Source organism: Lissotriton helveticus, chromosome 7, assembly GCF_964261635.1.
Source record: "Lissotriton helveticus chromosome 7, aLisHel1.1, whole genome shotgun sequence".
Taxonomy (NCBI): Eukaryota; Metazoa; Chordata; class Amphibia; order Caudata; family Salamandridae; genus Lissotriton; species Lissotriton helveticus.
Window position 1 is genome coordinate 1715038991 of NC_136068.1, and position 14192 is coordinate 1715053182.

Genomic DNA, 14192 nt, shown 5'->3' on the forward strand with positions numbered 1-14192 from the left:
GCTGCAAATCAGGCAGCTGGTGATCAGTAAGGATCACACTGGATATGCTGGGAGAATTATCTCCTGTACAGCGAGCCTAAGGTAGCTGGGCCTGGGTCAGCCCGTGTGCTAGTGGTATCCAAGCACTTCAGGACCTTCCTACTGGGTCTGGCTTTGACAGGCTTGTCACCCACTTATTTTGGCCCCAAATTTGAAAGCAGTTAGATAGACATTGCAGGTCTTGCCAAACTTGCCAGGCAAATGGCAAGAGTGGGAGGAAGTGTATGGCTTCTCTCCAACCTTTTCCAGTTGTTGGAACCCCTTTCAAAAGGGTTGGGATGGACATTGTGGAGCCACTGGATCCCCAGACAGCCATGGACAACTGGTACATCCAGATCTTGGTGGACCATGCCGCCCGGTACCCGGAGGCAGAACAACAACGGTGCCCGTGGTGAACCGGGCGTTAATGGGGCTCTTTTCCCACGTGGGTTTCTCCATTAAATCTACGTGAAACACTCGGAGGTAGTCAAACTATACACTGAGGCAAAAGTGCCTTTTCTTTGGCTCTCGTGTCACAAAAAGTTACAAATCACTGCTTGTTAATTTGGCACAGACTCCTCCAAAGAAAATGTCGGATTTAATGGGTGAACACTATTTATAGAACAAGCATGGGCATAGCCAATAGGTCTCACTTTGGGACCTTATAAGTGTTTAGCCATGCAACCCTTGATGTTGTTGCACTAATGATATTGTGCTGGATAACGAAACACTTATAAGGTCCCAAAAGCAAGACCGATTGGCTATGCCAATGCTTGTTTTAAATGTTTGTCTGGCCGCCAGTGCACCCACCAAGCCCCACCCACCCAATCTTGTTTGCCTGTTTAGGGAATAGATAGCTTTCTCTGGGAAGGCCCTGGCTTTGAGGTGCTGTGATAGAGTTCCAAGAAGGATCCCACAATGCTTTGCAAGTGTGGAGGTTTAGTCAAGACTAGTGATATTCAAAGTACGGTCCGGGACCGCTAGCAGCCCTCCTGACCTTTACGTGCAGCACACGCCTCCCCCGTACATTGGCACAAGCTACTCTTTACTTGCGGAGCACTAATATTAAGAAAAAAATGTTAAATTAGCAGGCAAGCATTTATTTGCTGGTTAAATGAAGTAACTACTGTGGTGTCCTACACCACTTAACTTTAGTTAACCTGCAAATAAATGCTTGCCTGTATATTTAACAATTTTAAATCTCCTTACATAATCCCTGACCCACCCAGGACCCCTTACCGCCACAGTGCGGCCCTCCGTCACAACGCATACCATACTTTGTGGCCCCATGGCAAATGTTTACGAGTACCCATGGTCTAGAAGGACCAGAAACTGCTTTTAAGACTCACCGAGGCCCTCGTTATCATGACTACGGTTATCGGCCCAGGTACATGCCTCGTGCTTAATTTGTAAAAGAATAAGTACCGGGGCTCAAAGTTATGCTCAGTATCGCACAGCCTGCGCCATCAGACGTCGGGTGATGAATACCAAGGCTGCGTAGCCTTGATTACACCTCATGCCTTTTACATCCTCCACCAGACCACTGGTTCAGTTCCTGGGGTCACTCAGAAGCGATCCTTCCTTGCATTCACCCAGTACTCTACACCAGGGTGCTAACCATTAACATTCTTACCTGGTGAGCCCGCCTACGTCTGGATGGCTGTCACAGGTTTCCCTTATGAAACTAAGGGACAGCACTCTTCATTTAACAAGCAATCCCGATCATTCCTTGCCAGGTTTTATGACAATCAATGAAATTAGTTTAAACTGTCCTGGTGCCACACATCGGGGGAAGAGTTAACAGTGGGGTGCCTCGTCACAGCTGCAAAATGCACCCCCCCACCTACACTTTTAGCCAGTCACTGGTTTTTAGCTATTGTTGAGCGGCAAAGTAATGCTAATCGAACGACTGACACTACAAGTTCCAGAATGCAACATGCTGTTGGCTAAAAAGCCAGGCATCCACGTAGCCCTTGGCACCACAGATGTAGTCGTGGGCGAGGCATCGCCTGGTGTATTGTGTCCAGGCTCTAGAGCGTCAGAATTGCCCTTCTCCAGTGGTTGACAACGGACAGCCTGCAAGGGGCCCCCCAGGATTCTCCTGAAGAAATTATGTAGATGAAGAGAGGGGTGCGAGAAGAGATGGGCCCAGGGATGGAAGTACAGAAGAGGGGCAGAGCATATTCCCAGTGCGGTGAGAAAGAGACCTGTTAGAGATACTGGGAATAGTAGTAAAGTGATGGCAGGTATGGAAAGGGCAACAATAGGAACAGGATCGAAAGCAACATGTGATTTATGGTAGCGAATGATCAAAAATCGTGCTGGTGAACAATGACAGTTTATATAATTCAGTCTATGTATGGCGATTAAAAACGGGCCTCAGAAGGGGGGGCGAGGGCGTCTGTTTTATTTTGATGGCGCTAGTTCACCTCCAAGGTGGCAGCGAGGCTGTTCCCATAAACTCCATCTGATTTGGTGTGTTGTGCATGAGCGGGAGTGCAAGCACCCACATGTCCCACACCTGGCGGACCAGTTTGCTGACTTTTGTGCTGAAACTCACATGTTCTTTGAGGGCGTGCCGTACAATCTCAAGGTGAGAATGCTCGACTAACTGTGGGCGCTCCGGCATGAGGAAGCAAGACGTCTCCTCTTACGTATATGAGATCCAGGTGGTTGTCGATCAGTAGTGCAGTAGCACCGGGGCCTAGAAGTGTGAGCCCCACCGCACAGCAAGGGGTGGGGGTGTCTCAGCAGTCTTTATTGCTGAATTAGGGTCCCGACACCTTTGCTGCGCCAATGATTACATTGTATTAAATGAGGTCTTCTCATTGATTCGCACCCCACCCTCCCAAAACCGAAGCAGCTCGAACCAACTCGCCCTCTTTCAGATACGGACTGGCCTGCAAAGAGGTTTATTTCCAGACACGCAGACAAAGTGGGCATCCTGGTAGGCCCGGGCTCCAGCCTCACCGGACAGGTCTTTGACCACTTCCTACCCACCTTTCAGAGGCACCTTGTGGTCTCGAGTGAAGGAGCGAAGAAGAGAGTGAGACAAGTCAGAGAAAGGAAGGCAAGCCACAGAGAGAGCAGAGGTGGAAGCAGAGAATGGGAATGGAGAAGCAGGAAAGACTAAAGTGAGAGAATGAGGAGAGAAGCCCAGAGGCAGCGCGGCAGAAGAGTCGGGGTGGAGATAAGTTACAGGCAGGCACGGTAGAGGAGGAAGCAAGGCTCTCAGATGAGACAGACACGATTCTGGAGAAAGGGGAAGCCGCGCAGAGCTGCCACTTTCAGTCTTAGTGTCTGTCGTGAAGAGGAAGGACTGGACGCAGAGTGCGGGAGAGACCGTGGGATACGGGGAGAGACAGAGTGCCTGAGCCGGAGTGGAGAGACTGCCGGAGCTGCACACAGACTGATAGCTCGAGCGGGGTAGAGACTGCGCCTGGAGCCGCACACGGGCTACGAGGGCCGGCAAGAGCCTCCTAATGCTGTTTTCAAGCACACTCGTGCCTGTGGCGGCATCCGCCTAGGGCGAGCGGGCAGCGGCCAATTAGCATGCGCGCCGCTGCTTGCTCCCGCAAGGTGGATGCCGCCACAGGCACGAGCGTGCTTCAAATTGACCAGACCGAAGGCTAAAGGCCCTCCTAGAGCAGAGCATGCACGCTGCCTCGACGAGACCTAAAAAACTTGAGGGTATTGGCAACGTGGAGTTGTTTTCAGTATTGTTTGTCTTCTATATACTTCATGTATATTTGTACGTCCTTGTGCAATTTATTTAATTTGTTTGAAGATCGGTCCCATTTTGTATGTGTGCCTTAAATCTACTCAGCGATACAAAAGGGGATGATGGACGGAGCGTTTGAACAAATCAAACACTCACCTCCAGTCAACTGAGCTGGGTTTAATCCATCACCATTCTTTAGTTCACTCAGCCACCCCAGTTCAGACATGGCTATATGCAAATCAGTCTGACCCTGTGCCTCATGGGAACAGTACAGCCCGAACTGCCAAGCCATGTCTTCCCTGGACCGGAAACGAGCATCCTGGGACCGGTTTCGGATTCATAATCCTCATCAGCCAGGCTATCTTGAATCCAGTGGCCAAGTGAACAAGGGACTCACGTCTGAGCATACCCTGCCACACTTAGGGCGAACAAAGCGATACAAAAGGGGATGATGGACGGAGCGTTTGAACAAATCAAACACTCACCCCCAGTCAACTGAGCTGGGTTTAATCCATCACCATTCTTTAGTTCACTCAGCCACCCCAGTTAAATCTACTCAGGCAAGATATCTTTGAAGTATTGAAGGTTAGAGCTAGGATAATAGAATGTTCCCTATGATAAAATAAAAATTATATATTACTTCCTCCGTACCAATCGTTTTTGTTCATGACTGGCACAGAACACGCCAAGGCTGATGATCTGTCCAGGTTATTCCACCTTAGAGAATAAAACTCCCAAGAGGGTGGGTAGTTCTCCCTACTTTCAGCCTGGAGGGGACATGTGTTAAACGCATCTTTTGGTGCGTTTCCCCTAGCTTTTTGCTTTCTGACCTCCCAGTGTTTACTGTTTATGCTGGGTTTATGTCTCTGCACACTATCTCACTGCTATACAGTGTTAAAGTGCAAGTGCTCCTTTTGTAAATTGTATTATGGATTGGGGTTTCCATGATTGGCATATTTGGTTTACTAGTAAGTCCCAACTAAAGTGCACTGAGAGTGCCAGGGCCTGTACATCAAATGCTGCTAGTGGGCCTACAGCATTGATTGTGCCACCCACCCAAGCAGCCCTGAAAAGGGGTTTCAGACCTGCCACTGCAGTGTCTGCGCGCAGTTTGTAACTTTCCTTTCCTTACTTGTAAGTTACCACTAAGGAAGGCCCAAGGTACCCCTGTGGGCAGGGTGCTGTGTATGTTAAAGGTAGGGCATGTACTGGTGTGCGACATGTCCTGGTGGTGAATTATAGTGTATTTTGTTTTTCACCACTGCAAGGCTATCTGTCCCATAGGGTAGAATGGGAGGTTACTTATATCATCTTATACGTTTATCTTTCCATTGGGACATGATAAAAAGATGAAGTTTAGTATCCCCGGACTCAGAAGTAAGAATGCATCTTTTAGAAATTATGATTTTTATGTTCTGTGTTGGAAACTACCACTGTTAGAACACAGGTATTTTCTTGCTTAGCCATTCTATGTGCCTCGGCTGGATTGTCTATTGACTGTCTGGCTTTGGAGTGACAGGGGCTGGGGATGTGCATTTGATGCCAAACTTCCCATAATTCAGTAAAGCCATTATGTTGCTGTGTTCGTAATGACAAATTCCCAGACCATATACTCTTAATGGCTTTACTGTACTTACAATGTCCAAGAATGGACTTTGACACTGTAGGGGTACAGGGCTCATGCACCTGTACCTTCACCAGTGGCATAGTTCACCCACCTAGAGGGGAGGCTGACCTATGCCACAAGCAGTGGGTTGTAGGCATGGCACACGGGGATGTGTACCATGTCGACTCTTCACTTTCTTCTGCACCAAAACACGCAGCCTGCAATGGCAGTGTGTGTGTGTGTGTGTGTTAAGGTACAGGACCTCTAAGGGTAGCACAGTATGTGCTGCAGCCCTTAGAGGCCTTCCCTGTTCAAAATGCCCTTGGTACCCATTGTACCTTTTGCAAGGGACTTGCATGTGGCAAGAGAGGTGCCAATTGGGGGTACAAATGTACAGTTTGGGAAAGAACACAGGCCCTAGGAACCTGATTGGTAGGGACCCAGGGCACATCAAGTCAAAGGGAATCAGTAGGCTGGCAAAAAGTGGTGGTGGGGCGGGGGGGGGGGAGGGATAACTGCAACAGAAACCCAGCTTCCTAAACCCCCCATTTCTAACACCATCCATCACTGTTTTGTATATGTATCTTAATAGGTGGCCACTGGCAGTAAACACTCACAGTCCAATTCCCACGACTGAGACTCCAATAGTGAGACTCACCCACAGTAAAGAGCCAAAAACTGGGCAATCAAAAGGCAAATAATGCTGGGGTATTAAATGGTTGGAACCCATTTGCAACAAGATCAAAGTTATGACAGACTGTCCACACTGAGTGGAAGCATTAATAAAAAGATGGAGGGCAAATAATTTAATATGAAAGTGCAAGGTACTTACTGTAGGTAACACTAACTGTAAATGCATTAGTGCTCCTCTGTGCCGATAGGTGGCACCGTGCGGCTCTGTGCTGACTCTATTCCACCTTGGAAATGATTGAGGGGAGCTGCCATAAGCACCACCCCTGTACACTGGTGTTAGTGTTTTTGTGATGCAATACGGTGGGACTTTGGCTTGCTTATAGTAAACCTCAAGGATGTTTGGAGTTTGAACAATTTACAGAACCCATCTATCTGACTTAATGGATCTCCAACCGAGGAGGAAGTGCTAGATCCTGTCACCTCTCCCCTTGGGCCACACCCCCCATACCCCTTTCCTCTCACCCACCCCCAGTGGTTGGATGTGCACCACTGAGAGCAAACCAAAGTGGTTTGGGGCAAATGTAGTAGGGAAAGAAGATTTGGAAGACTACTGTCCCTACTGCCTGAATTTCGTCTGGCAGTTTGGTATCTGTGTCCTCAAAATGACTGGGTTGTCTTCTGGATCCCTGACAGGGAAAGCTGTCTCTGCCAACGCGTCTTTGAGGATCACCCTGCTCTGGCACAAGATCCTAGTGAGAACCAAAAAGAAAATGGAGCCTCTGCTGATAGTTAGAAATTTCTCAGTATGAAATTGGTCGAGATCGAGCAGTTGTCAGTCCGACATGAGGCAGCACCAGACCACCAATCGGTAACTGTGGTGCCATTACCATTATCAGGGTAGCTGGAACCAGCATGGACCTTGGTGCCGGAGTGGAAGTCAGTCCTAGAATTGGTATGAGCCCGATAACGGGTCAGAAGGACTTGAGATCCTTCAATTTCCATAGGGCAAAAAGTGCATCAGAGGGATCCAGAAGCACTAGAAAGATCTGCAGGACAGCCTTTTTGAAAGCCTCAACCTGCTGCAGGATCGCTGATTGCCCGGGAAACAATGGTCACATCGGGACCAACTGAGAAAACGGGTCAATGGCTGGATACCTCAAGGGATAGAGACTTCTTGACATCTGTGTCTTTCTCTTTAGAATGGGATGGTGTTGAGTTGTGCCTTGCTTTCCTATGCTTACACCTAGATTTCAAACTTGCCTTTCGATTTTGAGCAGGAAGTGGAGCAGTTGTGAGAATGGCATTTGCGGGGAGACTGCAATTTTGTGTTTAGCGTCATTCATCGTAGCTTTCTGGTTTTTAAAACCTTCAGGTGCATTAGAGACAACTTATCACAACTGAGTCGTGTCCGGGGCTAGGCACACCTTTTGTGGGTCTGTGACCAATGTTACTTCCTGCAGTCGTAACTTTAATCATGTCGGTTATGGTGGGTCCAATGACCGCTAGCACATGGGTCAAGAATGTTTTAAGGAGTCATAGGAAGATCAACAAGATCAAGCTCGAATGTGCAGAAAGAAACTGACATCAGTATGCAAGGATTGTGCTTAGACGCTGCTCTATTCCATCATCTCTAGAGCAGCATGAAGCTGCGCGATGCCATCTATTGGCATGCAGGAGCCCTCTGCATCCAGTCTAGCACCTGGATATTCTAAAGTGACGAATCTGCTGTTCAAAGTATCAATCAGAAATATCAAATTATCAAAGTAAATATTTGATGCTAGTGAATTATGATGTGAAAAGAAGTAGGCTTTACAATGTGTATCTCATGGCCTAAAGAGTCTAAATGTCACTCACCCTTCTGGCCGAGAAAAAGTCTTAACAATTCCACCATTCTAGCAACGTAATAAAGAACAGATTTGTGTATCATTTTGGTGAGGACTTCATTTGGCAAGACTGCAAGATGTGGAGATCTTTTCACTTGGAGTGTGTGTAGAGGGGGGGGCTGCCTACAATCATGTCTGAACAGGGAATTTTCTCTCACCCATAATGGATTCTAAAGTAATGTGGAAGGGAAAAAATTAGAAACAAGACATGAAATAAGCTTCTGTATTGAGATGGTGGATCATATAGGAGACAGAGCATACATTTTCCATCTAAAGTGTATAAAAATGTACAATGCAGTGAGGATGAGCAATCTGGAATTTGAGATGAAATTTTAATAACGTGCCAATTAACCTGGACATGGTTTTCACAATACAAAAAAAATAGAGTATGCACAATAAAAAAAAATAAAGAAATTATCAAAAAGACAACGGCTGCCATTAATAAATATAGAAGGCAAAATTGAAAGAGAACGTTAGCAGGAACACCTGCAGATAGAATACAAGGTCCCTGATTTCTCAGGCAGAAAGAGAAAAACAGTCAGCCAGTTGCCGTAATACAACTGAGTCAAACAATTTAACAGATGAACTCTTTAATTTCTGCATCAACTGAAGCGAGTGAGAACTTGAAATTAGACAAATAACAGAATGACTGATAGCTTCAGCAGAAATCTATGAGATCCCAGATTAAACTTACATGCACAAAAGGATTACCTGAAGAACGGAGAGGCATAACCCTTACACAGACGCCAAATTAACATGACCATAACTCACCTGTACACACCCACTGCTTCCTTGGATGTTCTTTTCAGGTGCCGGAAACGCATGGCCATAGGAAGCTCCAGACTGGTGGCCCGTCTAGAAACACAACAAAACCAGATAAGAGACCATAGGAATATTGTGATTGCAGAATCAACAATGCACCAAAGACCCCGTACATTGAATCCGAACAAGAGTCTGCACTGCTTGATCCCGCAAAGGATGTCATCTTTACGGGAGGTTTCTCTCTTTAGTGGAAGTTAATTAATGGCTACTTGTAACTCTATATGCAGATGCAATCAGGAAAGAACTAATGAGATCAGAAAGGAGAGTATTAGGAGACATGCTGTTAATAACACAGGCTAACGTTGACAGACAGAGAAAGACACACTCACAAGCCACAAGAACTAAATATGAAAAACTAACAAAGAAGAAAGCCTCACATAACCCAATTGAAAGAAGGGAAAATGCTAAACCGGATATAGAGAGGAGGTGGTTATATTGGCTATGTTAATCCAAAAGCGTGCACAACTAGGTGACCAACAACCAGAGTCCTAATTAGATGGATCTAAACCCTGGCAGAACATGTTATAGAAAACAAAATGGCACAGAGCCAAACTGTATGTACCATAAACTGGTCATTTGAAGTAACATTTCCAACTGAACAAGACGCAAGAGTAAAGCGCCCACTCTAGCTGGAGTTTGCAGCTACATTCCCATCTCTGTGAGAACTTCAGTGATCCTTACCTGGTTGATTTTAGCTGCACTTCATCCTCCTCTTCATCAACAGTACAGCTCTCTGGGAGCATCCGGTGCTGCGACGCCAAGAAGTTAAACATATCAAAAGTACATTTCCTGAAAAATCAAACAGTGTTGTCAGAGGGGTCCCACAGAGCAATAGTCAATATCCTAATTGCCAATCATTTAAAACAGTTTGGAGATAGACTGGCTGCAACAAAGAGCAGCCTCTTCACCTCTAGATCGCACTGATCTCTCATATACACAAAGTCCAGAGAAAACAAGCAGAAAAGCACGGTCTTTCATTCATTTAAAGCATTCGAGCCAGTGCAGACATGTCTTTGGCTGGGATGAGGTGGTCACATCCCTCACTGGGTTAGACAACTCACTTGTGTAACCTGAAGCATCAGTTTCTTTTTTTTCTGCATCCCTGGACACACTACTATGTTGCAATTAATATGGGACAACAGAGCTAGTGATATAAATATTTTTTCTTTTCACCTGGACAAGCAAAGATCTCAAGATCAGTGCTCTTCGTGACTTCTGTGAGTAGGAGGAGGGTTCTAGTGGAACTAAGATCTTGGTACTACACCATGAACTGGCGTAGGGGATGCACTGGCTCCTAATAACATGTGAAAAGAAACAAGATTCCAGAACATCTACGATTTCAGTATGTCAAAGATACGTGAAGATGGTAGTCATCGTTTCCCGGATGGCCTAGGTTATTCCCCAGCTGGATGTTGCTGTTGCGTGTGAGAACCAGTCAATGGACCATATGAGCTATTAACTGAAAAGGCTGGTTGTGCAGATAGCCTGGCTGATGAGGGCTTTTAGACCAAAACTGGTCCCAGGATACTTGTTTCTGGTCCAGGGAAGACATGGCTCGGCAGTTCGGGCTGGCACAGGGTCAAGACTGATTTGCATATAGCGGAGTCTGAACTGGGGTGGCGAAGTGAGCTAAAGAACGATGATGGAATCAACCCAGATCTGTGACTGGGGGGGAGTCTCTGTAAAGTTTCAGCGCTCCGTCCATCATCTCCTTGTGTTTAGGTTGTGCAGGTAGGACCTGAAATGATTTCTAATAAGTCTGTGTAGGAAAGTAACCCTTTTTTGTATGGTTGCCCCCTACATTTTGCCAGATGTTGATGTTCCTTAACTAAGTGTGCCCTGTTTTGTTGCTAACCAGGTGCCCAAGGCCTATGTTATTTCCCTAAAACTGTCGCTTTGTACCCCCAATTAGCTTTTCTCGCCACATGCAAGTCCCTTGTAACAGGTACCATATGTACCAAGGGCACTCCGAGCAGGGAAGGACTAAGGGCTGCAGCACATATGTCCCCTTTAGAGGTTCTGTACCTTTTGAAAAAAATAATTGCGCTCTCTCTCTTTTGGTGCATAGAAAAGTGATGAGTCGACATGGCACACATCCTGCCATGCCTACAACCAAATGCCTAAGGTATAGATAGGTAAGACACCCCTCTAGCTGGGTGCACTATACCACCACTGGTGAGGGTGCTGCATGACCACAGTACCCCTACAGTGCCAAAGTCCTTCTTAGACATTGTAAGCGCAGTAAAGCCATAAAGAGTAACGTCTGAGAGTTTGTCATTACAAACTCCACCGCACCATAATGGCTTTACTGAATCCTGTGAAGTTTGGTAGCAAACGTCGCAGCTCATTAAACCCACTGATACCAGTGTGGGATTTAATGCCAAATGCCCCCTGAAAAACGACCTATTCTTGTGGCTGCTCGCCAGCTGCCACCACCAGACATGTTTCTGGATCCCTGGGTCGAGAGCCTCTGGCTCTTGGTGTCCTGAAACAAAGCACATCCTGGACAGAGGTGCCAAACCTCCTGCCCCAGGATGGGCAGGGTCCATGAAGGGGAAGCTTCAAAGGCTTGCCGCCTTTGTGAGCAGACCCAGCCATTTGCTGCTCCTAGCAACTGGCCCTCAGCAGCAGGGCCAGCGCTAGGCATGGGTAAGTGTGTGCAGCTGCCCAGGGCCTCGCGCTCAGCTTACAAACAGGGGCCCCTGCTTCACTGTGAAAGGCCACGCTTTCACAGTTAGTCCACCTGCTCCTCCAGGGCCCCCTCTCCACACAATCACAATACATATCAGAGATGACTCGACCTTGCTGTTCCGGGCGTTGAGTTTCCTGGGGTTGCAGGGGTGGGGGGAAGAGAGGGGAGAGGGCGGAGGAGGGAGGACAAACAGAGTGGGGACTGCAATTATGTTGGTTCACAATGTCAGGGGCGGGGCAGCACCTCTGTTAAGTACCGGCCATTCCCTTTCTGCATTTTGTTCCTAGGCGACAGAATGCCCCTTTGTGTCCAGGAACAGCCGGACATAGGTAAGGAGAGGTGGGTGAGGGGAGGAGGGAGTAGCCAGATTACTGGCTTTTTTAAACTTTTGCATCACCCATTTTTTTAATGAGAATATGCATTTTAAATGCATGTACGACTGTCGTGGTAGAGCAGTGTTTTGTGAAATACCTTGTTACTGCTTAGAAGGGGGAGGGGGCCCCTTTACCTGGGCCTCTAAGCACTAGACTGCTAGAGCACGCTGCAAGGGCCAGATGTGGGAGCCCCCTTTCTGGGCTTTGTAGCCATGAATGAATGAATTAATTAATGAATACTTTCTTGTAGAGCGCATGGCTACCCTCGAGCATCCCAGCGCTGTAAGACCAGAGGACGTGAAAAAGATTATTGAAACAAAAATGTCTTTAGTCGCTTCCTGAAAGCCAGATGGTTGGTTTCATGCCTGATGTTATCTGGGAGTTTTGTTCTATCCCTTGGCTGCTTGGAAGGAAAGCTGGCGGCCGCCCATCCAGGCTAGCTTCAACCTGGGTACTACCAGCAAATTTCGCTGGTTAGATCTCAGAGGTCTCACCGATTGATGGCGACGAAACAGGGGACCGAGAATGGTAGGGCCGACATTGTGGATGGATTTATGCACCAAACACAAGGTTTTTAACATAATCCTCTCCTGAATTGGTAGCCAATGAAGCGACCGAAGTGAGGCCTTTGCCGAGCATCGTTTAGGGACTTTCATGAGCAGACGAGCTGCACAATTCTGCACAGATTGCAGAGTTTTTATAGGACCGGCTGGGCACCCCATATAGACAGAATTTGCATAGTCCAGCCGCGAAAGAATCAACGACTGGACCAGCACGCGTCTGGCTTCAAATGGAAGAAGATCCAAAACTTTCTTAAGGACCCTCAACAATCCGTAACAAGTCGCGGCCACCTTCTTGGCCTGGTATTGGAATCCTAAAGAGGAGTCCAGCCAGACCCCGAAGCTTTTTATTTGAGTCTTAGGCACCGGAGGGGGTCCCAGACAATGTGGCCACCAGGGGTCCAGGTTAATTGGGGCTTTGTAACCCAAGAGCATGATGTCCGTTTTGGCCCCATTTAACTTTAAAAAAAGAGGAGGTCATCCATTCCAGGAATTTTGTGAGACACGGGGTCAAATTATTGATCCCCTGATCGAAAGCGTCGCACCTCACCAGGGAGACGACCAGCTGCGTGTCATCGGCGTAGGTGACAAGTTGGATTCCCCAGGGAAGCACCACCTCAGCCAAAGGTCTCATGTAGATGTTAAACATGGTGGGGCTGAGCGATGATCCCTGGGGAACGCCGTGATTCAATTGCAGCTGGCTCGATGATACCTCTTCCATTATTTGTACCCCAGTGAAATGTATCCAGCAAAAAGAAACACTTGCTGGAAAGGTAGTCTCTTTCTAAGATTTTTCGCTTCCAAAGTGCAGCCTCGGGACGGAGAGAAATAAAAGGTTAAAAATGTGAAAGGTAACTAAAGCAAGACAGAGTGTGTCGAAAAGGGGCCAGATTGATTTTATTCACATCCAAAACACGTTTGTGCCACTTTACAGTGTTTGCCAGTGAAGCACCACTTTTGTTTTCATGTATTTCTCTGAACAGCATTTATTTTTCCGAGTGGGGAAGCACACCATTCCTGGAGGTACTGTGCAATACCCGCTTGATGGGCGGATAGGAAAACAAAATGCATACCACTACTCTGTATTCACGAATGTGGTCTTTTTAAACCATACTGCTTACATTTTGTAAGGATCTAAGCAATGGACATTGAAAAGGGTCCCTTCTGGTCCTGAAGGTATGTCCTTACCTTTTCATGCAAAAGCACTCACTGATTCTGAACAGTGAGTGTAAAAGCGTTGAGGTTAGAATGTTGTTCATGCTTACATTTCACATGCTTTACTTAATCTTGCATTCCCTATGTGTGTTTGCTTTTTTCAGTATGTTACTTTTTTTTTAGGCAGCATATTGCTCTTGTCTAGTGCGTCATTTAAATTGTGTCACATCGAGGTGTTTATAGCGGGGCGCAATTGGGTTGTAGGTGAAGGCAGTGCGAGTTTCTCTCAGTGGGGCAGTATGGTGGGCAGTGGGGGAGAGGATGTGGCACTATGGTCAGAGCTGCCAGATTTGGAACTTTGGAACCAGGTTCAGCCTTTAATTACTAGTCCACCAGACCACTCTCCTTAGAGAGCACATTTTCATGCTCGACCTTAGAAGGCCCCGAAAGACCTTAGAAGAAAGGTGTCTCAGCACCAGCAGGTGGACCATAGCGGTGGCAAGTGTGGGTTAACCTTGAAGGCCTGTCCACTACAGCCCCTATTGAAGCTCACCTCCAGACTTGCGGGCAGGCCTACGAAGCAGCACACCCTAGAGTAACAGTGACTGTCACTGAGCTCACAGGACCCTTGATCAGAGGCACTAGGGCGGTGCGACCGGTGAGATCGCACACAGAGCTGACTGCGGGAGGGGACGTCATGTTTTTGAGTATATTTTGTTTTTAAAAGA

The 14192-nt window shown here is 47.2% G+C and overlaps 1 protein-coding gene across 3 annotated transcripts in view; it reads right to left on the reverse strand.

The window, feature by feature from the left end:
• KMT2B (lysine methyltransferase 2B) overlaps positions 1-14192 on the reverse strand; it is a 1130837-nt gene that overhangs the window by 11048 nt on the left and 1105597 nt on the right. For all 3 annotated transcript variants that reach the window (XM_078655415.1, XM_078655416.1, XM_078655414.1), the window contains exons 33-34: positions 9365-9472; positions 8633-8716 (exon numbers count right to left, since the gene is read on the reverse strand). In XM_078655415.1, the coding sequence (XP_078511541.1) occupies positions 8633-8716; positions 9365-9472 (192 nt within the window). The remainder of the gene's footprint in view (positions 1-8632; positions 8717-9364; positions 9473-14192) is intronic.